The 27,979-nt window shown below is 39.0% G+C and overlaps 2 protein-coding genes across 2 annotated transcripts in view; one reads left to right on the top strand and one right to left on the bottom strand.

Moving 5' to 3' along the window:
* Nucleotides 1–3,302: 3,302 nt before the first annotated feature.
* Nucleotides 3,303–3,598, top strand: CHCHD4 (coiled-coil-helix-coiled-coil-helix domain containing 4; the record flags this gene model as incomplete). The annotated part of the gene is made up of 1 exon (XM_010162668.1): nt 3,303–3,598. A coding segment is annotated over one exon (296 nt), but the record flags the coding sequence as incomplete, so codon positions are not given.
* Nucleotides 3,599–14,073: 10,475 nt separating this feature from the next.
* The window catches only part of LOC104520859 (netrin-4), a 49,830-nt gene continuing 35,924 nt past the window's right edge, over nt 14,074–27,979 (bottom strand). The window contains exons 6-10 of the mRNA XM_010162667.2: nt 20,412–20,625; nt 19,493–19,629; nt 18,436–18,504; nt 17,135–17,305; nt 14,074–14,210 (exon numbers count right to left, since the gene is read on the bottom strand). Of these exons, the coding sequence (XP_010160969.1) occupies nt 14,074–14,210; nt 17,135–17,305; nt 18,436–18,504; nt 19,493–19,629; nt 20,412–20,625 (728 nt within the window). The remainder of the gene's footprint in view (nt 14,211–17,134; nt 17,306–18,435; nt 18,505–19,492; nt 19,630–20,411; nt 20,626–27,979) is intronic.

The raw sequence follows: 27,979 nt of genomic DNA, 5'->3' as shown, positions 1-27,979 counted from the left end.
GGTTATTCAGTTGATAAACACTCAAACTCTTAGCAGTTTTAGCTTCCAAATTAGGACATCACAAATGACATGCTTGCCTTACAATGGGTATTTTTTCTACACTTTTAATGATCTTTTGAAGCGGCCTGTTCAAATACATCAAGCTTCTAGCTTTGGTTGGTAACCAGAGATACCCAGAAAAAAAATTTCCTTCCTTTCTTTTATTAACAAAGTTAGAGCTTAACCAGTGACAATTTTGGTTGTGTTTTTCACCGTTTTAAATGATGAAGTTCAATTTTCAGAGAAGCTGAAGTGAGTTATATACCACTGTCATGGATGTGAGTTGCTCATCTGCCTGCGTGCAGCTGAAATTGACTAATTTGGTGATCTCTGAATGTCTGATTTAATACAAATTATGTATGTGTGACTAATCCTGTACTATACTAGTAGCAATATAATCAATAACTAGTAGTAATATCTTTCAATGTCACATGACAGGTAAATTCAAATTGCTTAGTTTTCAACTGTAACCATTTTGCCTTGAAAAGGTCTTAAGTTCAAGATTTCAGTGAAGGTTACAGTTCTTATACAAAGCAGATGTAGCCTGCAAATGGAGATTTAAGAGAGCAGAATATTTCAAGAGATCCAGACTTGTAATATTCACATTGCACAGAATTTCTAATTGTTTCTAATTGGCAAATGAGATAATCCTTCCAGTCATGATTAAATAATTTTTTTTCCCAGGTTAATAAATTGTCATGAACATCTGTGAATTTGAGTTAATTTCTTGTTGCCTTTATGCTCACAGATCTTTTAACCTATTTGCTTTGTATTAAGTGATCTCATTGCTTTCAGCTGAGGTAAATGCTTCTTCACCCTTTTTGAAATTTTATCAGAAAGTGAAAGTTATGCAGGTGGCTCTGTGACCTTTAGAGGGCAGCATTTAAGCACATTTTAGCAACTGTGGAACGCAGGGTGGCTTTATTAGCTGATACAGTATGTAGTTTAATTTGAACCATATCTTCCTATGTCATTAAAATAACTTTTCATACATAGACTTGTGTTGAAATGATTTTGCATTTAACTGCCTATTTTGGCTTCATGAGAACTGTATGTGGTCAGTAGATATATCTAAATGTTTTGCTTGTCAGCAGTGATGAGTCCATTTGTTTTTCTAATGACTCAAATGAGAGCAGTGAGAGAATATATAAACTCCACATTGTTTTAGATCATTACTTGAATGGACAAACTTTTTTCTAGTCTAACAGCAAATTTTCCATAGTATGTTTGAATCAGTATCACTTACTTTACAAAATCAGACGTTGTCATCAGGGTTGCTCTTTATGTTAGATTCCATGTCTCTGATCTGTTCACACCTGCTAGAATATATCTGAAGTGTTCCTGATTAGGATGCAATACTCGTTTCCTGGAAAGAACATTTAAACCTTCTTTGAAATGTGTGAAATTTGTGCCTAACCCAAAGCATTGCAAATATGGCAACGCTGACTTAAAGCAGAATCACATGGGGGAGAGACTTACAGAACAGTTTGCAGAAGTTCTTGTGAAAAATAATAAAAAAAAGAGCAATTAAATGTAGCTTCAGTGCAATGTACAGTAATAAATGTTGGGGTTTTTCTTTCTGTGATGACTAATACCTGCCGGGTATTGCAGTTTTGCAATATGTTTCACTGGCTTTTTGACTGTATGGCACAGTTTGTGATTGAGGTTAACCCGACAACCTTCAACCTGAGATGGAAAGAAACAAATTGGTTTTTCTTCCTCAAGCCTTCAGTGGCTGAGTCTTATTTTGGAAAGGTGTTTAAAAGCTGCAGTTTAGTATCTGTCAGTTTAGTATCAGTTTAGTATCAGTTCTTCTACCTCATATTTTCAGGTAGGTTGTATTGCTGACTACAACCTGATACCCAAACTACCTATTTGGTGGAAACAATCTGGGCTTTGGGATTTGTCATCATCTTCACTATGAGAATGGTGCTTCAACCCCTAACAATTACAAATAGAAACCGCCACAGGCAATAAAATCTGTGGCACTTACATCTGTTACTGCTTTGACCAGGATGGAAGATAAAACCTACAAATGATTGATGTGAAGTAATTAACCCTTAGGTGGAAAACAGTGGCTAAGGAAAGCTCATTTTTAAGAGTATTTATTCCTATAAGTATGTTATGTGGAAATGAAACAAAACCAGAGTTCTTAACTCTTATCTCAGGCAAATTTAAAATCTATTATTAGTCTGTTAAGTGAAGAGTTAACAGCCTCTAATGATCAGATAGTGGAGTTAAGTTCTCAATTCCTGGCCTCTGGCTTCTGTTTCCTCTGGAAAACTGGAGACTGCTTGTAAAATAAAGCATAGAAAGATACTTTTTCTGGATATCACATCTGGAGAACATACAAATCCTTGGAGATTTTATCACTCAGTGAACTGTTAAGTCACCTTGTGTAGTGCACAGCTAAACAAAGTGGCTTGCTGTTTAGCTAAGTAAACTGCTGTATGCAGTCTGTATTGATGTTTTATGTGGTTGTTGTTTAAAGTTCACCTGTCTCCCCCCTTGTAATCATTCATGGTCTTTGGTGATAATTAAATATTCTGTTAGTAAAAGGTGCCTATCTAGCAACAGCATGTGTATGCAAATTGGTCCTAACTAAGCATCTGTTTTTGATGCTGACTTTTAAGAGGAAAAGGGAAGGTGCCCATCTCAGATCTGACCTAATAGAGAGACATGCTACAAAAGCTCGGAATGAGAACATAGAAAACAGTTCTCTTGGTACCCCTAAAGAAAGGATTCTCTTCCTTCTGTCCCATACCCCACTCCTCCACCCCAATTACTCTTTTTTCTGGTTGTATGTATACCACTAGTGTATAGTCTTTTGCTATATATTTGGGTAATAAACCAGCCAAAATTAAAAGAGCCACTTCCTCCTTGTTTAAATGCCATATTCATTGACTCCTCATGTATATTTTGCTGGATATGGAAATGCTATGGTTATGAGGAGAGGTGGTGGGTTTTTTGTCCTAGCAATCCTGTATTCTCAGTGAATATTCTCAGTGGTCTAGTTCAGGGAGAAAGACTTAATTCAGGCATGGATCTATAACTAATCTCACTTGTGCCCAGTAAAGGATCATACAGATCAGAGAGAGAAACAGACTGGCAGGGAGGGAAAGGTGCTTAGCACCTGTGAAGCTACAGAACTAATATGTCATTGTTAGTACTTCAACTTACAGCTGCAACCTAGCAGCTTTCACTGAATGAAATAAATTTTTGGAAGGAGCACTTAACTTTTCTTCTCTCTTTTGTTTGTTCAGGATTGATATTGCCCAATGGAGATATCAATTGGAATTGCCCGTGTCTGGGTGGAATGGCTAGCGGTCCCTGTGGGGAACAGTTCAAGTCAGCCTTTTCTTGTTTCCACTATAGCACAGAAGAAATAAAGGGATCAGACTGTGTGGACCAATTCCGTGCCATTCAGGAATGCATGCAAAAATACCCAGATCTTTACCCTCAAGAGGATGAAAATGAAGAAAAAGAGAAGTCAAGCAAAGATTTGGAAGCTACTTCTATGGAGGCTTCTGTTGCCAAAGGGGAGAAGGGATCTAGCTAATGAAGATGCGGGGAGGCTGTTGTCTCCGTTTCTCATGTTCAGAGACATGGACTTTTGCAGTCTGTCCGTCTTTTCAGTTGCCAAGAAATGTTTCACCATTGTTCTATACACTGTATAATAGTGAATAATTTATTGCTGAAGGAGAAATTTGCTACAACCTTGCAAATAAATACTGCAAAGAGAACAAGCATCTGTATGTACTGTGTAACCTACTGTCAAACAGTTAATACTTTAACAGCTGTTTTTTACCCTCAAGTTTGCCTTGAGTTTTGACTTGAATAATGTCTTCAAATCTAGATAGCTTTCAACTAAAATTCCACTAGCACACCAGGTCTGTCTTCATTTCAGTATGTTCTGATCAATAGCTGCTCTTTTTTAATGTATTCTGTTCTGTTCATAGAAATTGCATTAAATGATTGTTTTTCCTTAAAGATTTTTTTGACAGAGTGATACAGGACATTGAAAATGGCCTAAGTCTAGAATTTGTTAAATAATTTCAAATGGTCTTATTAGATTATGGTTGCATTTTACTACCAGAATCAGGTAAGGACCACCACAAAAATGTTGAAATGTCTATCTCCTTTGATTTCATTTACTTACTGTGATGGCTTTTGCATTTTTAAAAATGGTGTGTTGTACAACCATTGATAAAGACGAATGGAAAGAATGTTGGTCACTGGCTTTTATTTCTGCTCTGAAACTATTGTTTTTTGGGTTCTTTTAGTTAGTGCCTGCTCCTGCAGTGTATTGACAGGCTCTTGTAAAATACTTTGAGAATACAATGAAAATGTTGCCTGGTGTAATGATCTCAAAACAAATACTGTGACTTAAGTGCATATTAAAAAGCAAATGTTTTTACCGTCATTGAAAGCTCCTGTTTCTCTCTGGTGGTGGGTTTTTTGGGGTTTTTTTTGTTAACACTGCTAGGATTTGAGTTGTAAGCAGACTTTGAATCAATTTGTGGGTTGTGAAGTTAAGTTGCTCCAGCTTGTCAGATTTTTATTCTTATTCTGGGGCAGGAAGGCATAAAAAAATGTAAAGTGTTTTCAGTAGCTATAGTAGACTGTGGGTCATGAACCAGCACTGCAGAGGATCTGAACAGCTATTAAAATACTCAAAAATTACTTTAGAGGTGCAAATCATTTAATAATAGTTCACTATAGTTGAATACCTGTGGATAAGGGAATGCTACATTGTTTTTCTTTCCTAGCAAAACACAGGCTGTGAGAATTACAAAACAAATTGTATCTGTGGCTTCCGTAACTGTTCTTTGCAGGGTTGATGTTTTGTTTTGGTTGTTTTTTTTTTTTCTCTCCTTGTGTTGGTTAACTTAACTAAAGCATAAAAAGTTGTAGTGGCAATAGTACAGCCCAGTAAGTCTAGTAATGATTAAACACTTAACTGTCTCTGTGACCAGCAGTCTTGAGAGCTCAGCAGCATTGCTTCCATAAAATGTTTTGGTGTCTTGTTTGTGTAACTTATTTCAGTGTTAGCAATGTTGCTTCTGAACGTTTGAGGGGAATTTCTGTTAAATCTTATGGTGTGGTAGAGCTGTTTATATTTTAGTACAGGTGTGGATCCTCAAAAAAAAAAAGTTGTAGGCAATTAAGTGGCTGACAACAACTCAGTTCTGAGGGCATGGATAGCAGGTACTCTCAGTATCTCTTTGCTTTTAAAAGAAACAAAGTGTGATAGAGCTTCTCAGTGTGACTTGTTCAGGCATAGGAAGACAAATGCCAAGTTAACCTGAGTAAATGGACACAAAAGCCGCAGTGATAAACCTTGGCACTTAGGCAGTTGGACCATGAAAACAAAATCGTACACAATCAGATAAACACTGGGCACCAAATAAAGAAAAAAAATCACGTGCACCCAAGCTTTTGGTTGTTCAAATGGAAATCCAATGCGTTATTTGTGAAAAAGCGAGAGCTGTTTGTGAAGGGGTGCTCTGTTCTAAGAAGGGTTCGCCTCCTGCTTTTTTTCTGCTGTGCTTTTCTTTCCCACGTTGCCTTGATGCTCTACAGGTTTTGGATTTATCCTCTGGTAACAGTATATATAGCATCTGTGTATAAAACGTAAAATGCAAGAATCCTGGTCTTACAGTAGCTAGGGACTTGAACCTAATACTGACAGAGGAGACTTGCAGCATATAATCTAACGTATTTGAAGGTGCGTTTAAGATGAATGAGTTGCTTCTTTCTGACTCTGCTGTGGCTTGGTAACCTGTTGTGCTAGATCCAGTAAAATATGGAATATGTGTAAGGACTTTACATCAGAACCTGTGAAAACCACTATGTAATGTGTTTGAGGTGTTTTGAGAAAGGAAGTAATAGCTCTAATCCTAAAGAGGTTGTTGTGGAAATTATAACTTTCTTTTCCTCCTATGCTTGTGAAATTAGAAGCTGGTGTAACTGTCATCACTTCACTGCATTTGCATTCTGGATGATACCTTCAAAGTGGAAGTGATGTAACTTGGACTAAAAAAAAAATCCAGTCTCTCATTCTCTTAACCTGCTCTTCCTTCCCCCACCCCAAACACACCTCCTGCTTCTGCTCCTGCTGTGAGTGGTAATCCCTGGCAGTATGTGGGAAGCTTGTGAAATAAGCAGATGATAAGAAGTTGCATTTTTATTGTCTGGATATAAAACTTATAGCTGCATTTTGCTGTCTTGTTCTAATGTGTTTATTTTCTGCATAAATAATATCTTGGTTCTCTGTCTGCCATCAGTGAGCTACTGATTTTTGGGGGTGATCGAGTGTTTTTGATAAACTGCTTGAGGGTAGTAATTCTGTAATGATTTTATGCATGGCATATCAGGTGTTTTTGTAAGCCAAGTCAAAAGTATTCCTGGGTGCAGAGAAAGAAAGCTTTCATTATGAAATAATTGCTCTTTATTTAATTCTATGCCTTTTAGTTGATCTCTGTCCTATAGAAACTGGTGTGCTGGGTATGATTAAATGTTTATTAAAGCTCAACTAAAAGGAACTGTTAACAAGGCATGAAGCACTTCTAGATGTAATATAACATTTTTTAATACAAATTACTTAGCCCGAACAGTTATATGCAGATATAATCCCAGTTGGATTTTATCCATTTAGCTTTTAGAATAAAAAGAGGTTTTAATTGTATTCATCTTACAGAGGGTTACCATTGTTCCTAAAATACTGCCTTGTACAGTGTTACTATGAAATCCTTCAGTTTTTGAGTTTTAATCATTCTTCAGTTGTTACACACCCTTGTAATTTGGGAGTTAACACAGGGGTGAAACAAGCCATAGTTTTGAGGGTGGGGTAGGACTGTTATCAATGGGCTGGAACCCCTGCATGATGCAGGCCACAAATTCATGTATAAATTGTGATAACTTGCTGGTTAGGGTGGGATTGTTCCTGCAATCAGCTTAAGCGTGAATCAGTGGAGCATGTATCACATTTCCTGATGAGGATAAAGATTGCCTATAAAACTTGTCTCATAGGTGAATGTTTCAACATAAAATATATTCTGAAATATAATTAACTATTGGAAAGTGGTTAAAATTAGGTAAAATTGCATTTTCAGGATGTGCTTGAAAGTTACTCATTTTTTTCCTATTTTCTCTGCAGTACAGCCTGACTACATTTCAAAGGCTTAGCTTTAACTTGTGTCCAGTAACTTTCCTAGAGACATCACCTTGCTTCAGGTCCAAAAATGACCTTTATTTTTTTTTCTTTCTTCCCAGCAACAGGAATGATGTACGCAAGGGTGTCTAGAGAGAGATGTTTTATCTTGCAGTTTTTTCTAAGGATCATTAGATCTGGGGATCTAGCAGGGCTGTGTTGGAAACAAGATCTATATCCTATGCGGTTCTTATTGAGAATGTCCTTGTTAAACCTTGCAGCAATGTCTCCTGTTCATCTAAGGCACTTATCTGATCACACGTCAATGAATCTCTTTGAGGAAAGTTGTTACTTAAACAGGTAGAACCTACTTTCTTATTCCTAGGGAAGAAAAAAAGGATATTATATGCTTCTTAGACTCTTGTTTTACTTCTCATTAAAATTCTAGCAGTGTTAGTGTGGAACAGTGTAGAGAAGCTACCAGCAGTTTGTCATTTATTCTTAATCAGCTCTATTCATTGGACATGACTTCATTTTGTTGAACAGCACCAGCCTGTCTGCAGCTGTTTTTCAATTGCTTTTAACCCCTTTGGAGCTGATGTTTTGTGACTGATACTGAGAACTCGAGAGAAGACCCAACCTATAGAGGAAGAGTAGAGAAGTGCACTAACAATTACAGCACCAATGCTATAGTTCTTTCCCACTAATGCAAGATAGTACCTAATACAGTTGGTGGATCAGTATGAAGTTATTTCAAATATCAAAATAGGCAATTTGGTGCTGCATTCATAGCTAGAGCATGAGGTTCTCAAGGCCTGAAACAGTCAGATGTTAGGCTCTTTTTTTTTGTGTGTGTGTGTGTTGTTCACTGTAGGATAGTTCTGACTGCATAGGGCAAGATGGCCAGAATTCTAGTTTGTGACTTACAGATCTGTAGCTGAGCATGGAAGAAGCAGCAGCTTATCTTTCTCTCAAATACTGATGTATCTTGAGACTATGAAGACCAAGAAATAGGTCAAAGACTGCTAAAATACGGAAATATTAGTTAATGGAATATGTAACTGTTTCTTCTTAGATATTCTGAGCAGTTCACACTGCTGCTATTAACATGTTAATACTATTAGTAAAACCTTGCAGTGGATTTTTCACCCATCACTGCCAGAAGCACAGGGGACTGGAGCACTCTGTTCAAGCTGGAACAGCCTTTCCATGCATTCACAGCCACTGAAAGTAGCCCTGTGCAACACCCTGAAATGCTTGGAATATCACTTAATTTTCTGCCATTTCCTAGTTTAATTGAAATTATTAAATATTTCATCCTGCTTTCATCCTCCACATCCTGTGGAGTGTACAATGTTTGCTGCTTGATGTACAAAAAAAGCTTTTTGTAATTGAAGGATAATAAACTTGAGGTTGCAAGCTTCGCCCAGTGGTCTTAGGACTGGAATGTGTGGCCATGGCTGCCTAATGTAGGGCTGTGATTTTTCTCCTGTCTGTTACTGACTTTACTTTCCTCAAGAATCCTTGGACTTTTCCTTTATTTCTTCTTTATGTGTGTGTTTCTTCCAGTGAATTCCACAAATCAGCTCTGTGTGAAGGAGCAGTTTTAGGACCTGTTAAGTATTTTTTTCAGACCTCAAACCAGTAAAACTTCATGTGTGTATTCCTTAGTGGAATTAAGCATTTGGAAGTACCTACTTACACATGTAAGATTTTGCAGGACTAGGTTTTGATCAGTTATTGAATTAACATGCCATTTACATAAATTAACTGTACCTGTTTTATGTTTCTAATCTGTACACGTTCTCATACCAAATGTACATTTTTTTAGGAAGTTGCTCAGTAGAAAAAGAGCATGTACCATGGTTGCCTTATTAGCTAAATGCTTTTCTCTGTTTGCCTGACTCTGTGCTAACAAAGCAAGAGACTTACAGCTGGAATGTTTGTGGTTTATTAACTTAAAAAGAATTAACATGCATATGGTATGAGGTTTAAAATGCTAAAAATAAATCCAAACCTCACATCAATATAAATGTCTGAATATTTTTAATTGAAGTTTTAAGTACAAAAAAAAAAAAATGCTACAACACATAACAAAAACACATCAACTTTTCTAGGTCTGGGGGACTTGAGGGAGCACATCATGTGAATTATATCAATTCAAAGAAAGCTTACTTCAAGCAGCATGGAAAAATTATGAGACATGGTAAATGCTACAGAGAAAACTTCTTTATAGCAGTGAGCCACTCTCAGAAGAGCAGTGCACAAAGGTTGTGTATAGGTACATTTTCATTCTTTAGCTGCTTGCCAAGAGCAGGAGCTGGAGAAGCTTTAGTAGCGGTATGTCAGTACATTGGAGTTAGGGCTCAGCACTCTCACAATGGCCCTTTAATGAACTACTTTGATGCTTTAAGGGTCCATACTGCCAGCATGTTCATGAATTCATGGATGCATGTGCTGCACAGCTGCTAAAGAGCTGCATGACTTCCAGCAATCCTGATTTTACTGCTATCTGTGGAAAGATACATGTGCTTCTACTTCAAGCTATCACCTCCCTTATTCTAAATTTTCCACAGCTTTCCAGACTTTTCTTGTGGTTAAAGGCTTTTATTTCATCCTTATGCAGGATTTCCAACTGATACATCATTGCTACTGTTGCATATGTGGTTGCTACTGCTTGAGAGACACCTTGTCTATTTGCATGCTTTAGGGTTGTTGATGTGGCCGTTTTAAAGTCAGGTCCCATTTTACACATACTAAAAAGCTGTCCAGCTATTTCTGTATTGGGCAAATGCATCATTTTTTCCATGTTAGTATTCTTTTTATTACTGTGCCACCTAAGACACACAGTCACAGAGAGGATCACAAGGTATGTGATATCGTACACAGGCCTACAAAACAATTCTTTTTTGGTACAGGAATATCACACCTTCTATGGTGGTTCTTTTAATTTCCTGTGTATGACCTTGTTTGCTCATTCTGAGGAACATGTAACAGCTTCTACTAGGAAGACAGTTGTCATCTTGCACTGTTGCATGTTTAGCTTCATTTCAGGTACCAGTACACAAGAAAATTTGGTTAATGCTCAAGTACCACTTCCTCCAAGACAAGACCAGTGCATCCCTAAGAGAAAGAAATTGGGCAAGAGTTGCAGGAAACCTGTGTGGATGAGCAAAGAGCTCATGGAAAAACTCAAAGGGAAGAGGAAGGATATGTGGAAAAATGGTCTAGCCACCTGGGAGGAATATAAGAATGCGGTCAGGACCTGCAGGGATGCAACTAGGAAGGCCAAGGCCTTGCATTAGTTCCACTTGGAACTAATTCTGGCAAAGGAGGTTAAAGACAACAAAAAAGGCTTTTTTTTTAAGTAAATCAATAACAAAAGGAAGACCAGGGAAAATGTGGGCCCACTGCTGAATGAGGCAGGTGCCCTGGTAACAGGAGACGCTGAGAAGGCAGAGATACTGAACACCTTCTTTGCTTCAGTCTTTATGGCAAAAAGTGCCCCTCAGGAATCCCAGATGCTGGAGTGAAGAGAGAGTCTGGAGGGAGGAAGACTGCCCCTTGGTTGAGGAAGAACTGATCAGAGATAGCATAAACAAAATCAATACACACAAATCCATGGGCCCTGATGGGATGCACCCATGAGTGCTGCAGGAGCTGGTGGAATTGATCACTAAACTCCTCTCTATCATCTTTGGAAAGTCTTGGAGAATGGGAGAGGTGCCTGAAGACTGGAGGATAGCCTGGATGCTTCCCTGTGCAACCTGTTGTAGGGAACCTGCTTTATCAGGGGGGTTGGACTAGATGATCTCCTGAGGTACCTTCCAACCCCTATGATTCTGTGAAAATAACTCTTTTCCTTTCCAAAGTCCCATGGTGATCAATTTAAACTTCTCATCTCTTCTTTAATCAATAGCTGTTCTAACTTGATCTATGCAGTTCACTTCTATTTAGATACTTATTTTTGGACAGGCTACCTGGATTGTAGCACTGCAGAACAAAGAGATTGTACATGGTAGCTCCATGTGCTTTAGAACTATATTCTTTTATTTTTCTTCTCTGTGAACTCAAAGATACCTGATTAGCAGAAGTAGTGATACCAATAAAAAGTGAGGTTGCAGAGTTAACTCACCCTACTGTGCTTTCATTTTTCACTTTCAGATTAAATTCTATGCTTATGGAATACCTGCTGCTCTATAGACCAAAGCCATTGAACAAGAGCTTGTAGTTGGAACAAAATGTGCAATGTTTCTAACTAATGGAGGGAATGAAGTAGCCTCAGCTATACAGGTACCTGCAAGTACATTGGAGATTAAAAAAGAATGGGAAATTAAAAGAAGAAATTAGCTGAATATTTTTGGGTTCCCTCACTTGCTTCACAGTTTTCTTTAATATGTGTGTGTTTATATCACTGACTTTTGAAATAGCTGAAATGTGTGATGTATTGATGACTGTTGTTTGCATACGATACTCAGTAATCACTGTTTTACAGTAGCCCCCAAGAGAACGCATTAGGGTATCAATATTTTTCGTTGCAATTAGTATTTCTACTAGCAGTAGCTAGAAATGTTTGTAAATGACCGTGTTAAAAAAATAACTTTCATCCACAGAAAGGAACTACACAGATGTTTACCCTCCCCACAAAATCACCAATCTGGCACAAAAAGTGGAATATAGGAGTTTGTTTTGATATGGTACTAACCTAGAAACCAAAATGGAATGTGATCATCGTTAAATAAGATCCCCTGCAGGTAAAATGGCCTGTGTTGAAAAGCATGTTCCTTAGCTTAGTTCTAAACCTATGCTTGATTTTCATTTATTCTGAGAGGCCCTTTGAGAACAGACTGTAAATTAATGTACACATCTTTATTTTTATTGATATTTCAAGGAGAACTAGTCCATCTTTTTGTTGTGAGACAATTTCTGGAAACAGTAAAGAAAGCAGTTGCTATGCTCTTGATTTCTGTAAGCTGACATTTCAAATTAAGCCAAATTCCCTGGTTAAAAAGTGTTTTATTGCATTAATTAAATGGCTTGTTGGAGATGCCATATTGTTGGATACCACTTTAGGTAACAACAAATAAATAATGAAGTGAAAGAGGGAAGACAATGGCAATGGAGGAGGGGAGACTTTCTGAAAAGCGGGGAGGAAGAAACACTATGCACTCTTGGGAGAAAAGTGGGCCTTTTATTTTGTAAGTGTTTCCCTGTCATCCATTTCCAAATGAGCTGAAGCTTTTTCTGCTGTTCAACCAATATGCAGTTAAAAGTAAACCAGCAACAAATGGAATGACAGAAGCTGCTTTTCCAGGTTCCCAGTGATAAAGAGAACAAACTGATGGCCTCAGTTGTAGGCTGGGACTTCCATCCTTCTGTTTTAGTATTAGGCTTTTCTAGATCCTCCATGTGCCAGTGAGACAGTGCTAAATGAAGATCTCTCCTCTTTCCTGAGTGCATTAAAAAAATTACAGACATGGAATAGAAATATGCAAAATAGCATGTGTCCATGCTTTTTCTCTGTAACCCCTTGAAAGAACAGACTGACTCATTATAATTCCTGCTTTACTTGATGAGGGAATGTGCTCCAGCCAGCTTCATTTGATTTTGAGTCCTTAAATAGGGGACACAGGTATTAAACTACAATTTCCTCAAAATACTGTGTTAGGGAATGATTTAAGTAGCTACTTCTTAATTTACTATAGGGTAGGGCAAAATGCAAAAGCACCCTAAGGGTAGGGTAAAAGAATGCTTTTGCAGAACAGAACTATTTTTACCAAGAGTGCAGATGTTATCTCTCTCATACTTCTGTGGAGGGAGAAATAATCCCCAGACGCAGTGGGAAGGAAGGCTAGCTTCAGTGTCTTAACCTGAAGTGTGACCAAGAGAAATAAAGCAGAATAAAAGCGCTAAGTGCAATCAAATGCCCGAGGTCTTAAGCACAGTTTGAATAGCCAGGTTGCTCTCTCAGTAACTATAGCTACCTCATCTAATACACAGTCCAGCCAACCCATTTACCTCCTCCTGCTTCTGCCTTGTAGCTTTTGTAATGTTACAGTCTCAACGTTAGAACAGCTACTAGTTCCTCAGGTGTTTTGGTTCTTTCCTAGCATAAGGCTTTTTAGTGGTAATCGCTTTGTGGTGTTACAGACTAAAGCACTACAGGAAAGAGCGAAATGTCTTTAGAGAGCAAGGGTTGGATTTGGAATCAAGTTTGAGCCAAGGTGCTTTCTGCAGCAGACCTCAGCACCAAGCACTGATGATCGCAATGTACATATATAAAGGACCTTGTCCCAGGTTCAGTCACACATTGGTTTGTTTCTGTTCAGCAGTGGGATAATATTGCCTTCTAGAAAGCAACCCGTTATGTTGGCATAATTGCAGTCTGATGTTAAATCAATCTCAGCTCTTTTAAATAAGTATTATTTGACATGCTTTTTAAGTATTATGCCACTTGTAAAGCTGAAAGAAAATGCTGCCTGTTAGTGGTCACTTACTTATAAAGAAAACTACACCCAGGTAATGAATGCATTATGTAAGCAGCTCATACATATTAATATCAGGCTCTGACCTGAAGTATGGAAACACTAATCCATATCTTTAGTTTTGCCTTGTAAGATTTTGCCTCTCAAATTAAGAACTGACTTGTAACCTAAGTATGATGCACTAGTTAATTTTGTACGATAAGGCTGTGCATTTTTTGAAAAAAGTAGTCATGTCTGAAGTTTCCTGTCTAAGCACGTGAAAGGAGAAAGGATGGTAAGTCTGCTTCCATCACTTCAGCTAGGAGCATGTTGAATGGGAACGCGTGAACTAACTACACCTTTCACTGCAGTGTTACTAAAAGGCAAAGTTCAACACTGTAACTTCTGAAGCAGAAATTATTTGCACCCAGCTCGAAGAATATCTGATACTTGTTTTCCCAAATATGCTTTCCAGGGTTTCACCAGGCTGTTCATGTTCACAAGGAGTTTGCTGGTCCTAGAGTCCTCCTGGCCTGCTATAAGATAGTCAGTACCTATTTAAAAAAAAAAAAAAAAAGTAAAAACTTCAGTCAATAAATAGAAGAAAACAATACTAAATGCAGATTTTCTCTATTTCATAAGCATCTGGCATGTAGCTTCTTAGCCATGTTCCTCCAGTTTATGCATGTGCCAACTTATGTGTAAATATACTTCAATGCTGACTCCTGGGCGCACAGGTTCAATGTTGTCATATGATTATGCTCAAGAATTACATCTACAAATTGATTTAGCTCCAGTGGCCTTAACGCTTATAAATTCAACACCTCTATATGCAGATGACCAGGTTTGAGTCTGATCTAACCTTTGTTTTAAGCCATTGTAACTCCATGTGCTGCAGTGGCATTATGTATACGTATGCTGAGTAGCAGAATTCGATCTCAACAGATGTGGAAGCTGGTATTATATATGAAAATAGTAAGCCAGACTTCCTGATTATAACCTTAAGATACAGGTAGCAGAGCCTCAAAAAGAGAGGTCTGTGAACCAAAAAAGTGGGTAACTACAAAAGGAGACAAGAAACAAGTAGAATTAATAGTCATGTCTCTGCCTTAATAGATGTATAAGCACTCTGTGTTGTATTAACTGTAGTAATTAAAATCCCCTCATGGATCAGAATTTAGAGAAACAGAGGTGCAGCCATGGCAAGTTATGTGTGAGGCTCTGCACACAGATCTGCAGGGATCTGGCAGCTTCTGTTTATGCCTTTGTCCCTTCCTGCCCCTACTGCCCTCCTTGAAAGCTGTGTGCTGGAAAGCAATTGCTAATGCTTGTATAGGAAAGAGGGTGTAAAAGCCCCAAGAAGAAAGAAAAAGTAAGGTTTCCACAGGGCATATTGTGACCTTGGGGCAGGGGTTCAGTCAAACAATATGATGAAATCTGCAGAGATGGGGACCCGTCATGGCTTTAATTTATATCAAGAAGCAATGACATAACACCTCTAGCTTCTAAATTTCTGAGCTGTATGTCTTCAGCTCTATGTTTCTAAAGAGGTGCAAAGTAAAGCTAGAGATGTACAAAGGAGAAAAATGTCCTGTGCTATTTTCCCTCCTCAAGTATCTGTGTGGGATCATATGTACTCTCATCATATTTAAGCAATAAGTTTTATTCATATCTGATTCAGAGGTCCACAGTTTCATAGGGAGCAGTGATAAATATGCACAACTGTGCCACTGGAATTTAAGTAATGGAAAACACCTTATTCATTTGGACTACATTAAGCCAAAAATTTTATGTGCAAATTTGAGAACTACCCCCAAAAAGAGAGCTCTCAGAGTTCATATTGCACTTCAGTGCCAATTCAGATGCAGTCTTTCACTTGATACAGATAATGGAAGCCAAAATTTGTTTCTGAGACAGTTCATTTTGCCATAACAGGAAAAATTCATACAGAGTTTGATTTGATACAGCCTTTTCTAAAACAGCTGTCTCTTGTATGTGGGCTAATTTCAGCTGAGAACTTGTTTTAGAGGTTAGATTAAACCTTACATTTTAAATGAAGCACAAGGAATTCTTTTTACTCAGTGGACGTGTTTAATCTATTCAGAGGAATAACCAAGGGGTAATTTTTCTATCAGGTCCTGCTTTCGGAATGATGGCAAATCACCATTTTCTGTGGTGTAAGGTTGAATAAGGAAACATGATCCCCAGCATACACTACCAGCCATCCTAATGACACCCCAAGTCTTTGCATTACTGGGATTTGATACCAGGATATGGTCCCAAAGACTTGGAACTTCCAGTGATATGAAGGAAAGCTGTGAGTAATCAAAATCTGTCAGAATTAGACACCTAGCATCTACTTAGGCACTTAGAGACACGGTTTACAGTTGGACTTGATGATCTTAAAGGTCTTTTCCAACCTCAATTACTCTACTTGAAAAAAATGGAGTCCAGCCTCAAATTTATAGGAGATTTAGCCAGAGATTTCTGCTATTGTTCAAGGAAACATATTTCTCTCTGTTGTCCACTAAGCTGGATTGCAGGAGGGGCAGCAATAGGGAAGGTTGAATTGAGGACTGTGTCTGCTCAGCCACTGACAACAGTACTCAACACTAATATGGACCTTTTACAGTCTATAGTGTGATGTTTCTGTCTGCAGCAGAGCTGAGGACAAGGTTGCTGCTTTCCACTACCCTACTTCTCCACTCCACTGCTGCAGGGAGATTCTCATAATTAAAACTGAACAAACATGGATCATTCTGATAAAATGTGGTTAGGGAGAAAACCTAGAGACCTATTCTAAACTGGTTATAAAAAGAGGAGATTTATTTACTTAAAATATGATTTTTCTAATTTTTAAAGATTTCCTGTCTTACTTAGTTTGAAATTAAATTAATGTGGTTTTATGCTCTCCACCCATGATTGGTTCCAATATGCTGCAGGTTGTCAGCTTTAGGCTTTGATGGAACAAACCCCTGAATGCACTAGAATTTACAGTAGAAGAAAGAAGGAAGACTTACTTTTCATTATTTGAAGCCACTACAAAGGCATAGAAGCAGTTAGATTCCTGTCACTTTCCAAAATTTTCATAATAATTTCTATTTTTTTTTCCAAAAGGCAGTAAAGCATGATGTGAGAATACAGAGTGAGGAAGAAAATGCTGTGGACTTAAAAATACAGGATTTTTTTTCCTCACAAACATTTTTCTAGTCACAAAGATTCTGGAAAATCAAATGAACTTACTGAAAGTAAAACACTTGCAGGAGGTTTGGGCTTTTCAGTAAAACTTTGTTCTCTGATAGCAAAATGCTTTTTCCTGCAGCTGTCTATTGTCTCCCTCTTTGGTGTGGATGAACCAAAGGACTTTGCCCCAGAAAGACTGATGGGAAGTGTTGAGTAGCCATAGCTAATGTACATAATGAATTGTCACCACTGTTTACTGGGGAAGGAAAACACCTGGTAAACATTTTGTCCTTACCAGGATTGAGAATGGGACATGTACATCCCCTGTTGGTCCAGGATTCTGGGTAAATGCTTCTGTTGCTCCGAGCAATTTTCACTTTGCCTGATTTCAGGACCTTCTTCACTTTCACCACAACTTCTGCATGGGTCCCTTTGTCATGAGCTGATAGGATTCTTGCTTTTATCACTGCCAGAAAATGTATCAAGATAGACACCAACAATGAATTTCGGTTTATGCTGCTAAAAAGATAGAATTTTAACACCTTGAAAGAAGACATGAAAAAACAGTGCAGTTGTGCAGAAAGTGTATTCCAATGTTTGTCCACTTGAGTCATTATCTTCTAAATAAATTTGGAGAAGAAAAACTAGATTTTTTTAATTGAAGTAGTTAATTGATCCTTTCACCATGCTATTTGGCAACTACTTTTTAATAGGCTGATTTCAAATGCTTGGAAATCACAGGAAAGCACTTGTATTTATACATAGGAAGGGTGGGAAAAACACATTGGCAGCTAACATTGATTTGAAGTGCACTGATTTCAGGCTTTATATTTTGCAGTTTGAAAACTTGTGTTGAGTTTTAACACTGGCCTCTAAAAAATTTTGTCCTGGGGAAGGGACTGTCTGCTCTACAGGAAGGAAGTCAGGAACTTTCCCATCAGACTGCAGGCATGTCCCATGGCTAAAATTCCATGATTGCACAACAAACCAGAAAAAGCATTTTTGTTTTGTGGCCCAACATCTGGTTGCCATGATAAATTTGTTACTTTAATTTAATAGGATCCCATAGCTTTTTGGCAGGGTAGTCTCATCTAGATAGGCCTCACAAACAGGCTTTGTTGTGTCATGACACAAGCACATCAGACCCTTGGATCCCTGAGTTTTCCCTTCTTGCTTCCTCTAATGGCATGAACCAGGTGTTCATAAACAACAGTATTAAAAAATTCTTGGTCAACAAGCATGACCATTGGAACATGCATAATGAGTACAAAAACAATGGCAGTTTAGATGCAAGCTTTTTAGCATTTATTCTTGATGTAGAAGCCAACCATTCCACTGAGTTACAATTCTAGCACTTCTGCTGTAAAGAGGGAAGCTAACTGGGTGGAAAGGAGACACCACGGAGCCTTGCATGAAAAACACTGTTCAGTTCTGATCAGAAGTTGGACATGTCATTAGACAAAAAAGGCAGAAGAAATCCTACCTCTTGTTTCATGACTTAGCCAGTCGTGTCATTTTTCATAGCTATCAGCTAATAATATGTATAGAGAAAACATTGTACATTTATTGTACCTTGAGGACATGTCACCCACTTACCATAAGCATATTTCATTTGGCAGAAGTCAGTGACGCTTCCAAGCACCTTTTCTTTGCACACACACTTTTCTAGCGGGGGAACCACAGAACACAAAGGGTTGGAGAAGAGCCAGGACATGAGTGAGAAAAGAAAATGATACCCAGTTATAAATTTATATGTATACAGCTCCCATAATCTGGATGGACTTTAAGAGTAAGTTTGAGAGTAAGCTCAGTTATTTCCAAATCTGTTTCTTGTTAGATGATACAATAATTGTTCTGAAATCTGATCAGTACTGTCAAGTAAAACGCAGCCCTCATGGGATCTGTTGTACAGTTAAACTGATACTAATAAAAAGATTTGTAAGAATCAGATCCAGGTGTAAATCATGTAAGTAGTAATACCCTTGTTTGATCACATAAACTAAGTAATGCTGATCCTTGCTAGTATTAAGGTAATATCCCTCTCAGATATGTGGAGATTCTGCATCTCAGAAAAGTCAAGATATGCAATAGGTGGCACTGTTACCTCTGGGTCTTACAAAGCCATCAATGCTGGTAGATGCTGACCTTGAGTGCTCCACCTCATTCTCTAAGCCTACTTAGTTTGTAACTTTAGCTGGATACAGGATACTACTTTCTCTCCTGAGCTGTTATGCCATGAGGAATATCTTACTTTTAAAATTACTTGCATTCTACGCCAGAGGTGGTGCATTGCATTGATGACTGACATGATCTTTCTACAAATAGCATTTGAAGTTCTGAACACCAACTGAATGTTTGAGAAGGAGTTACGTAAAATCATAAGCATTATAATTACAACAACAAAAGGAGAATATTTTTTCCATGCAATCTTATTAATGACATACCAATTTACAAAACCAAAGTTGGATAGTACCGCTGGTTTGGTATATAACAATGGAAGCATAATGATAACCTATGTAGTTCAGATTAGCAGATGTTGCCAGCAGATGTGGGACAGACAAGCTAGAGATGAGTGGGAAAATTTAAGTCAAGGTGAAGAGATGAAAAAATTGGCACTGAGTAAAGCTACTAAAGGTGCTCAGACTGGCTGTACCTGGGTGCCTCAGTGCAGAAAAACCCTGTTCATGATCGTTCCATTTCCACTCCTCTTCGCTCTCGTTGGTTGGTGTTTGCAGAAGGTCAGGGATTCGTCCCCCAATGGGGATGTTAAAGAATGGCTCGTTGTCATAGCTGGGGGGACACATAAAACAGAAGACTTGGTTAGGACACAGATGGGTGGGAAGCAGGTGTTTGTAGCATGTGGCTGTATCCAGGCAGATGAGCTTGCTTTCTTCAGGTTGTGAGTGCAAATCAGAGCAAGACTTCATGCCATATAGAGGGATCACAAGATCTACGCTTTTATTTAGGCCTTACCATGGCTGACTTAGCATTTTTTAAAGTAGCTATATATTGGGCCTTTTTTGCTTTTGTTTGTTTGATTTTACTGAATTAAGTAACTCAAAGTTGGTGACCACTTGTTGATGTCACTAGGAACTATGGACACAGGCAGGACCCAGAAAACTGCAGTCACTCAGCAAATCACAGAAATTCTGTACTGATTAGTGCGTGATTGGGGTACAGATGTCTGCCCTCTAGAAACAGGAAGGAGACTTTGTAACTCATTTTACCCTGGGCACAAATGAGAGACAAGCTCTCCAGACTCTTCTAACTATTTCCAAGGCAAACAGGTGTATCTAAAGATGCTGTATATATTTCCATAGGGTTGTGGAGTTGCTTATTATTACTGCAAAAAGTCATCGCTTCAAGATTGCCTTGGATAATACAATGGACTTAAAAGTGTGCCAGCCACCAAATGGAATCTAAGAAACCTTTTATGATTTACAGCCACCTTTTCAAATGATTGTGCACCCTCCAGCATCCTCCAATTAGTCATTGCTGCAGTATTTCAATTAATCTTTGTTTCATTTCACAGAATCCCATCTCAAAACGAACCCAAGGGAGGGCTTCTTTACCCATTGAAACAGTTTCCAGTATGCTGGTCGCAGTCTCTGGCACAGTCACAAGGGCGACAGCCATTTTCTCCAAAGCCCCAGTAGCCCATGAGACATCTATCGCAGTTGGGGCCCGCCACACCTGGCTTGCAGTAGCAGAATCCCGTCTTGGGGTGGCATCGCCAGCTTCTGCTGAAAGTTGCGTTGGCTGAACCCATTGGCTGGCAGGCGCAAGCTATGGAGATATGGTAAGAGGTGACTGAGATTATGTGCCCAGGGCTCATCTGGTTAAGTGACATTTTTGCAAGGCTGATAAACTCGTGCCCTCTTTCTTATGCTCAGTAGTTTTAAGTCAGAACTGGTAAACATTGCACTGTCAGCCTACATTTGCAATATTATTTTTGTTTCTTTTTAACTCATTAAGCACAGCAAAACAAGTACAACTGGGACCCATTTATGTGTGAAAGCCAGTTCTTCCCTACTACACAATTCTTGACCATAATGGGTTTTGAAGCTGTGGCAGGAAGCCTATACTGTGTATTTATTTTTAAAGGGGCTTGCAGGTGAATCACTTTTAAAGTGTTTTGCAAAAAGACTCACTAGCATGGACGAGGTAAAAAATGATAGCTATCGCCTACATTGTCTTTCCTGTGAACACAGAGATCACAAAACTGTTTCCTCTGGGGCTAGATGCAGCTTATGCAGGTGGTTCAGATGACCTGAAACATTTTTTTTTTCAATTTCTGCCTCCAAAGAGTCCACAAATTTCATTCAGTGCAAGTTCTAAGGGACACATCTTACCATGCAGTACTGCATGCGTGTAAGGAAGCTGATCAATTTTTTTTGTACAAATACATGAGCAAATTTTTTATAAGAAGGCGGACAGAATGAGATAAGTTCTCTAAACTCACTAGATGTATTTTACATGTAGCTGGAGGTGAGCAAATAGAAGGAAAAAACCCCAGATCTTTTTAATGCTATTGCCAGTTTGACACTAGCCTGGCAACTCAAGGCAACTTGGCAGTAAAACAGGTAGTTACAGCTCCTGTGGGCAACTCTGCCTTCACAAACAATAAATTATCATAATCCCACACCACCAGTACATTCCCAATGTGATAGCATCAGGGAGTGAGGTGGAAAGTCATATACAGATAGTGGTGCAAAGCCAACACAGTTCACTACTCTCCATCAGGGTAGAGGCTAGCTGAGATGGTCAAGCCTTGTGCCAACAGCTCTGCAGAAGTAAAACACAAGCAATAAACATACCCATTCATTTCTGATATTCAAACAAGTTTGATCAGAATGAGAACTGAGGAACTCTAGGCCTTCGTATTTCAGCTCTTTTTTGTATTAACAAAGCAGCATGCCCTGGCTTTTGCTTGTAGCACAGAGTGAAAAGGAAATGCATTGCTACCTTCATCCATCTGGAAGAGGGCAGAAATAAAAATCTTGCGGCTAAGACCTGCTTCAACACAGATTTTCAGTTAAATGTTGGACACCCAAGGTGTTTAGATAGCTTGGATGAGGGGCCAGCCTTTTGGATGCTTATCTGAACCAAAACATGATCTCCAAAGCTTTTGAAGTTTGCCCATCATTGCTTCTAAGCAAACTACTTTTCTTCATGAGCTCACAGATAAGAGGCCAAATGAGCGCTCTGATTCCACACATCGTTTTCCAAGGGGAAGGGGCAAGTGTATGACTATAAAGAGTGTTAAGTGTAGTAGGGACAGATTCACTTTCATCTGCGACCTCATATTTGATGCTCAAGAAAAGAAAATATCATTTGAAAATAGTATGAGAAAAAGGGTGAGCAATTTTGTTTAAAGTGCATTTCTCTTATGATCTGCTTACTACATAGTTATTTTTTTCACCATGCCCTGTGTTCTTTATGCCAGTATTTTTAATAATATTATTACACACTACTGTAGACAGATCTCAGTCCGTTGTTTTCAAGGGACACTAGCACAATAGCCTAAGGACAGAAAATAAGCGTGCTGTCATGGGCAATGTACTCAACACAATGAGCTGGTTGGCGGATGGCAGCAGGCTCGCCTGTTTGCCACAAAGCAGTCTTGACTTTGGGAGCAAACCCAGGGATTTTGCTGTCAGTTCTGGAGAGCAGGTGTAACAATGAAGTGCTCATTAGCACTGACATTTTCAAAGGCAAGTTCTGATTTGTTGCTGCTCAACTTCAGTTATTTTTCCCCAGATTTTTGCAGAGTTGACTACATCTCCCTAAAAGAAGAAACACTTAGTTCCATCCATCACTAAAAAAAATGGATGTCATAGATTTGGGGATAAGGAGAGGAAGCACACGCTTCCGTTACTGCAGACAGGTCTGAAACACAAGAAGAGGTTGCCAGCATCTGGGTTGGCTTGAATCCAGAGTTCTGATTTCAATGTAATATCTTTGTATGTAGGATCTACCTGTGGAGTTTTCACTTTATATTTCTGCCACTTCTGGCTCCATCTTTATTCCCATCTTATTTCCAGTTTTCAGGTTTCATCAGTTAGTGTCACATAATAGATGGGTAAATCATTAGCATCATTACATTACCTATCACCAACTGAGACTAGATCCTGATTCAGGAAGATAAGACCTTCTCCCATTCTATCCCTAAAGGAAAGTATTACAGGACAGTGACTGACAGCATGGGCAGAAGCTGATGAGGAGGTGGGAAAATAATGCTTGCTTCCCCTGTCTAACCCCCCTTCCCGCCCCCCCCCCGCCCCTTAGGAACTACAATTCAGGAAAACGAATGTTCATAAAAGAACTGGGGGGCATAATCCCCAATTAGAAACTGGGACAGCTTCTGGTAGATCAGAAAGCAAGCTGAATCAATAAATGTACAACACTTTCAGATCAGTTATACAAGTGGCTTGCAAACGCTTTAGTCTGTGTTTATTTAGCATTTCAGCTTGGGTGTGTACATTGTCTGGCTTCCAGAGTATTATGGCCAAAATCCCAGTTGTGCATCTAAGGTAACTCCCAAAATAAGAGCTCACATGTCACATGCTGAAGAAGCAGCTGTTGATGACTGGGTTTTATCTGTTTAACAGTACCACAGATTTGCAGATAAACCTCACAATTAAAGAAACATAAAAGCAAGTTTCCAAAACCTCACCCTTTTACATTTCCCAATATTTGACAACACAGCATCTTTCCCTGCTGATTTTTGCTTCTTTTCTCTTGGCAAACTCTAGTTTTCTCTCAATCTGCCCCCCCGTCTAACAAAACACCAACCAACGTGACAATGGCCTTGTTTGTCAAAGGCATCATCAATTATGTTAGGGACGGTGTGCAGACAGTTCTGGCTCAGAGATGGCTGGTTTATTTGGGTTTTCCCCTTGACAGCAGTATAATGAAAAAATTCATCATTGTACTTTAGAATTGGCTGTCAGTCATGAAGTATCACAAAGCATCCTCTTCCCTTTTAGTCTCACTCCTATCCTAAGTTTGTTTTGTCAGAAACTACTGTAAAAAGGAGACAAGGAATAATGAAAAATGAATAATTCATTCAGCAGTCTCCACTCAAGTCCTCAATAAATCTGTCTGCCCTCAGCACAGCTGTCTTTCCCATGTAATTAGACACAGATGTAAAATATAATATTGGTTTTAACAATATGGTCCAAACTTACAGGAAAATAGCAAGTGTTCCATGTAATTCAGTGGACTTTGAGGTATCTTGCCTTAAACTTCTGTCTAATAACACTGCACAAGCTATAGCTATGAGCAGACTCAGGCTACTTGATGAAAAACAGGCAAAATGAAAAATCAAACAAAACCTTTAGAATCTGAAATATGTATGTGTGCATCTTTGGAGCATATGACCAAATCAGAGCAATATTTAAAACATGTCAGATGTGGGGACTGACTCAGCGAATGATGTTTCTTAAATTAAGGAAATAAGATAGACAGCTGGGTGTGTGGTCAGGGCTGATTAAAACAGACTTTGAACCAAGATGTGATCAGGCCTTTGTGACACTAAAATTAAAAGTTTATTCCCTGTGCTCAGAAGTAAAAGGATGAGAAGCAGAGCTTTTCAGAGTGTGTGTGCTCATCTGGGCATATTTTAATTTTCAACTCTTGTGCTTAGAGTAAAAAAGCTTGTTTTCCTGGAGACCCTCTTTAATGGGTCTACATGCCTGCATTATTTTTTAAGCTAAGCAAAGGGTGAGTACAAAAGATTATTCCATTTCAGAAGGATCCCTTAAGCCTCAAAATAAGCCACAGGAAAGAGCCAAGGATACAGCAGCTTTTCTAACCATTGGTTAGGAAACGATTATGCTTCCGAGTCAAAGCTCCCATACAAGTCTATATCCAAACTACTTAATCCTGTGTTGTCACCCCCAATAACAGGCAGGTGTGTGCCTTGCTCTGGGGCTCTTTTCATGTTCATGCCTTCCTTTTTTTTTTTCTTTTTTTTTCTTTTTTTTTTTTTTAATATAGATCTAAGCAGTGTCAAAAAAGGCTCTGCACACCACCTGGCTTTCATTTATCCACAGCTGCTAGGAACAGGAGAAGCAAAGGGATCAGATGCAGGCTACCCCTACAGACAAAAAGGAATAGCAGATTCACACTTACATGTCAAATTTCAACAGATTTGTTTTTTTCTTTTTTTTTTTCTTTTTCTTTTTTTTTTTTTTTCCAAGGGAATGTCTTTGCAGTCTCACATTGGAGGGTCAGCAAAGGGTGGTTTGGATAGTGCCAGGACATCCAATTGTTATACAACTTTTTTTTCCTAGCAGTGATTAAGAGAGAATGCTGTTCATTATTATGACTAATGCTTAAAGACTCTTTCTGGGCCTGGGCAGTGTCCTGTTAACTTTCTGGGAGCCTGAGGGGGATGTCACAGCTGAACCTAGACTTTGCTCTGGATGGCAGAGCACTCTTCAAGCGTGCTTTCTCAAAGGGATTAGCACAACATTTCATTCAGCTTTTTCATCAGATTTCCTTTCCCAGCTCAGTATCTACTGTACACAAGGGTCAAGTTTTGATCTCCCATTGAGGGTTTTTTTTTTTTATTCTGCATTCAAAACGGGAAGCTGAGGACCAGGTTGCTCTCACCAAAATCATCCATTCAGGCTGCCATTTGAAGTTCATTACTGCTTTTCAGCACTTGCCCAGTGGGTGGGTTTTTCATTTAGTGTTGTTAGACTGGCACTTTTTGTGTGGTTTTCTCAAAGTGAGATGATGTCTTGGAGTTAGTACATCTAAATCCTCACAAACATGCTAATCCTGAAGTGGCAGCTCTTCAGTTTATGATCAACAGGCTGAGGTATGAGAGAAATGTACCTGGTGGTCTGATTGTCTAATTTCTTACATATTAGCAATGCTCAAAACAGTAACTGTTTTTTACTGAGTAACCAGAGGTTTTTTAGGGTCATACAACTTGAACAATTTACTCAGACCACACCAGATTAAGTTTAATAGCAATGCAAGTTTTGCATCCTAAAGGATGGAGAAGAGGGCCTCTATCTTACATCCTGCATGAGTTTAATGTCAGCTCTAGGCATAAGGAACTGATGATGGTCCTGGAAGTGGAAGGTATTCTAGTGGAAGGTGTCCCTGCTGATGGCTGGGGGGTTGGAACTAGATGATCTTTAAGGTCCCTTCCAACCCAAACCATTCTATGATTCTAGGATTCTATGAAGTGAAATCTTCCTTCTGTCAAAGTGAGTCTGTTCTAACCAAAACAACTCTGCCTATCTGCACTGGTGTTTCTGGTTTCGCTGTCACTGATAAAAAACAAAGTAGTGAAACATTCCCTGAAAATTCTCTGCAGAGGTACAGCATAACATGAAGTGCACACTTATATCCTGCCTGCAGACCACATGGGGAAGTGGTCTGGGGATCAGTTATTTCATCATACAAAACACTATCCTATTAAGGTAATTTGTCAGATGTCATTGTGGGAATTCTCCTCCTCACCTTAAATAAAAGAGAAAAGGCACAGATTAACCACCTCCCTCCCAGGTTTCTCTTAACTCTGTAGTTATATCTGCAGTGTCCCTTCTATTTCCACAGAGATACAAGCATCATGCACACGTCAGTCTGCTGCAAAAGCTGAGGCTCTCTGGAACTGCAATACCCTTTCTTTCCTTATATCTTGATATGGCAAGCATCTGTGCATACCTTTACAGACCTGTGAAAGGTCTTATTGACTTGAATCACACACAGGTAGGGTCACACTTACCTATTGCCAATAATGCTGAATCAAACCCTTTAGATTCATCTCAACCAACAGAAACTCTAGTGCAGGCTAGTGATCCAGAATACTTCCTGATTCAAGGAAGATATATATATATTGCCTCTAGAGGGCAATTCAGCTCATCTATCTCAGGCATCTGTATTACACTGCAATAAACCATTCCCTAGAAGCCCCACTGTTTCTCTGCTGACTGTATAGGGAGCCTAGAAAAGACATATAACTTTCAGGTGGCCAAAGCAGGATGGCAGCTATCTATGCCTGAGCACACAAGTCAGAGTGGAAGCAATTGCATTTGAGGCCTTGTTGCTGGCAGCAGCAGCATGTTCCCAGGTGAAAAGAACATTATTGTGCTTGACTGGCACGATAGGAATAGAGCTCTTTAAACAAGGGAAATTCCTGAACACTTTTTCTTTTGCTATGTGGAGTATTGGCAGGAGGTACCGAGAGGCCTGTAACCAGACCAGACAAAAGAGGCAGAGGTAGAGTCAAGGTCTGATTTCATCCAGGCAGACTGTTCTAGGGTTTCCACACAGGCTGTATTTTCAAACAATGTTTTTTCCTCTTTGCTGCTCTCCAGTGCTCCTTGACTTTAGCAGTTATCTAACATTACACATAATGTTGGTTCCTACACCATCACCCTGCTGTTAAATACAAGAGTTCATACACAGATTCTTTCAGGTACTAGGAGACTGAAAACTAATCTTCTGGCACAACAATTTATTCTCATTATAATATTTTCCTGTAGCAAATCTGCACAGAGTAGAAACGGGACTAGAAAGGGGCCACCACAGAACATCATGGGATACGGGGTGAGTTAGGTAAGCTCACCCCCAGCCCTGTCTGCTGATCAGTGTTCTGTGATAAACATTGTGAAATCAAAAAGAAGGGGTCTTGTGGAAGCAGTCTGTGCTGACACTAAAATCCAATTCAAAGAATACAGAAGAGCAGGAACATAGGATGTGTTGTGCACAGAAAGCTTAAGCAATATCACAGGCCATAGAGTCCTAAGGAGAGGAGTGTTTGTAATCTGAGTGTTTAAGAAGAATCTTGATGAAGACCACCAAAGGTCCAGGAAAGCTTCAAAAGCACATGATGCTAATGTACATGATTATAGGTGTCAGAGGATGAAGTTTTCTGTGCTGGCAACTGATGTCTGAGCTATGGGGAGGTAAAACTATCCAAAGGGAGAAATGAAATTATGTATATTGTTGGAAATAGCAACCTCCAAATAGATGCCAGATGGAATCAGATGTGTGAAGCCTGGCAGGATACTGAGGAAATGTTTACACTAAGTAAGGGAGATCTGGGCTATGTTCCAGACTGGCTGGGCACAAACTACCTTGATCCAGAGGTTGTACATGCACATTAGTGCCTCTA

Source organism: Antrostomus carolinensis, unplaced genomic scaffold (genome assembly GCF_000700745.2).
Source record: "Antrostomus carolinensis isolate BGI_N321 unplaced genomic scaffold, ASM70074v2 scaffold14562, whole genome shotgun sequence".
Classification (NCBI taxonomy): domain Eukaryota; kingdom Metazoa; phylum Chordata; class Aves; order Caprimulgiformes; family Caprimulgidae; genus Antrostomus; species Antrostomus carolinensis.
Note: the sequence above shows the minus strand (reverse complement) of the source record. Positions and strands in the feature narration are given on the sequence as shown.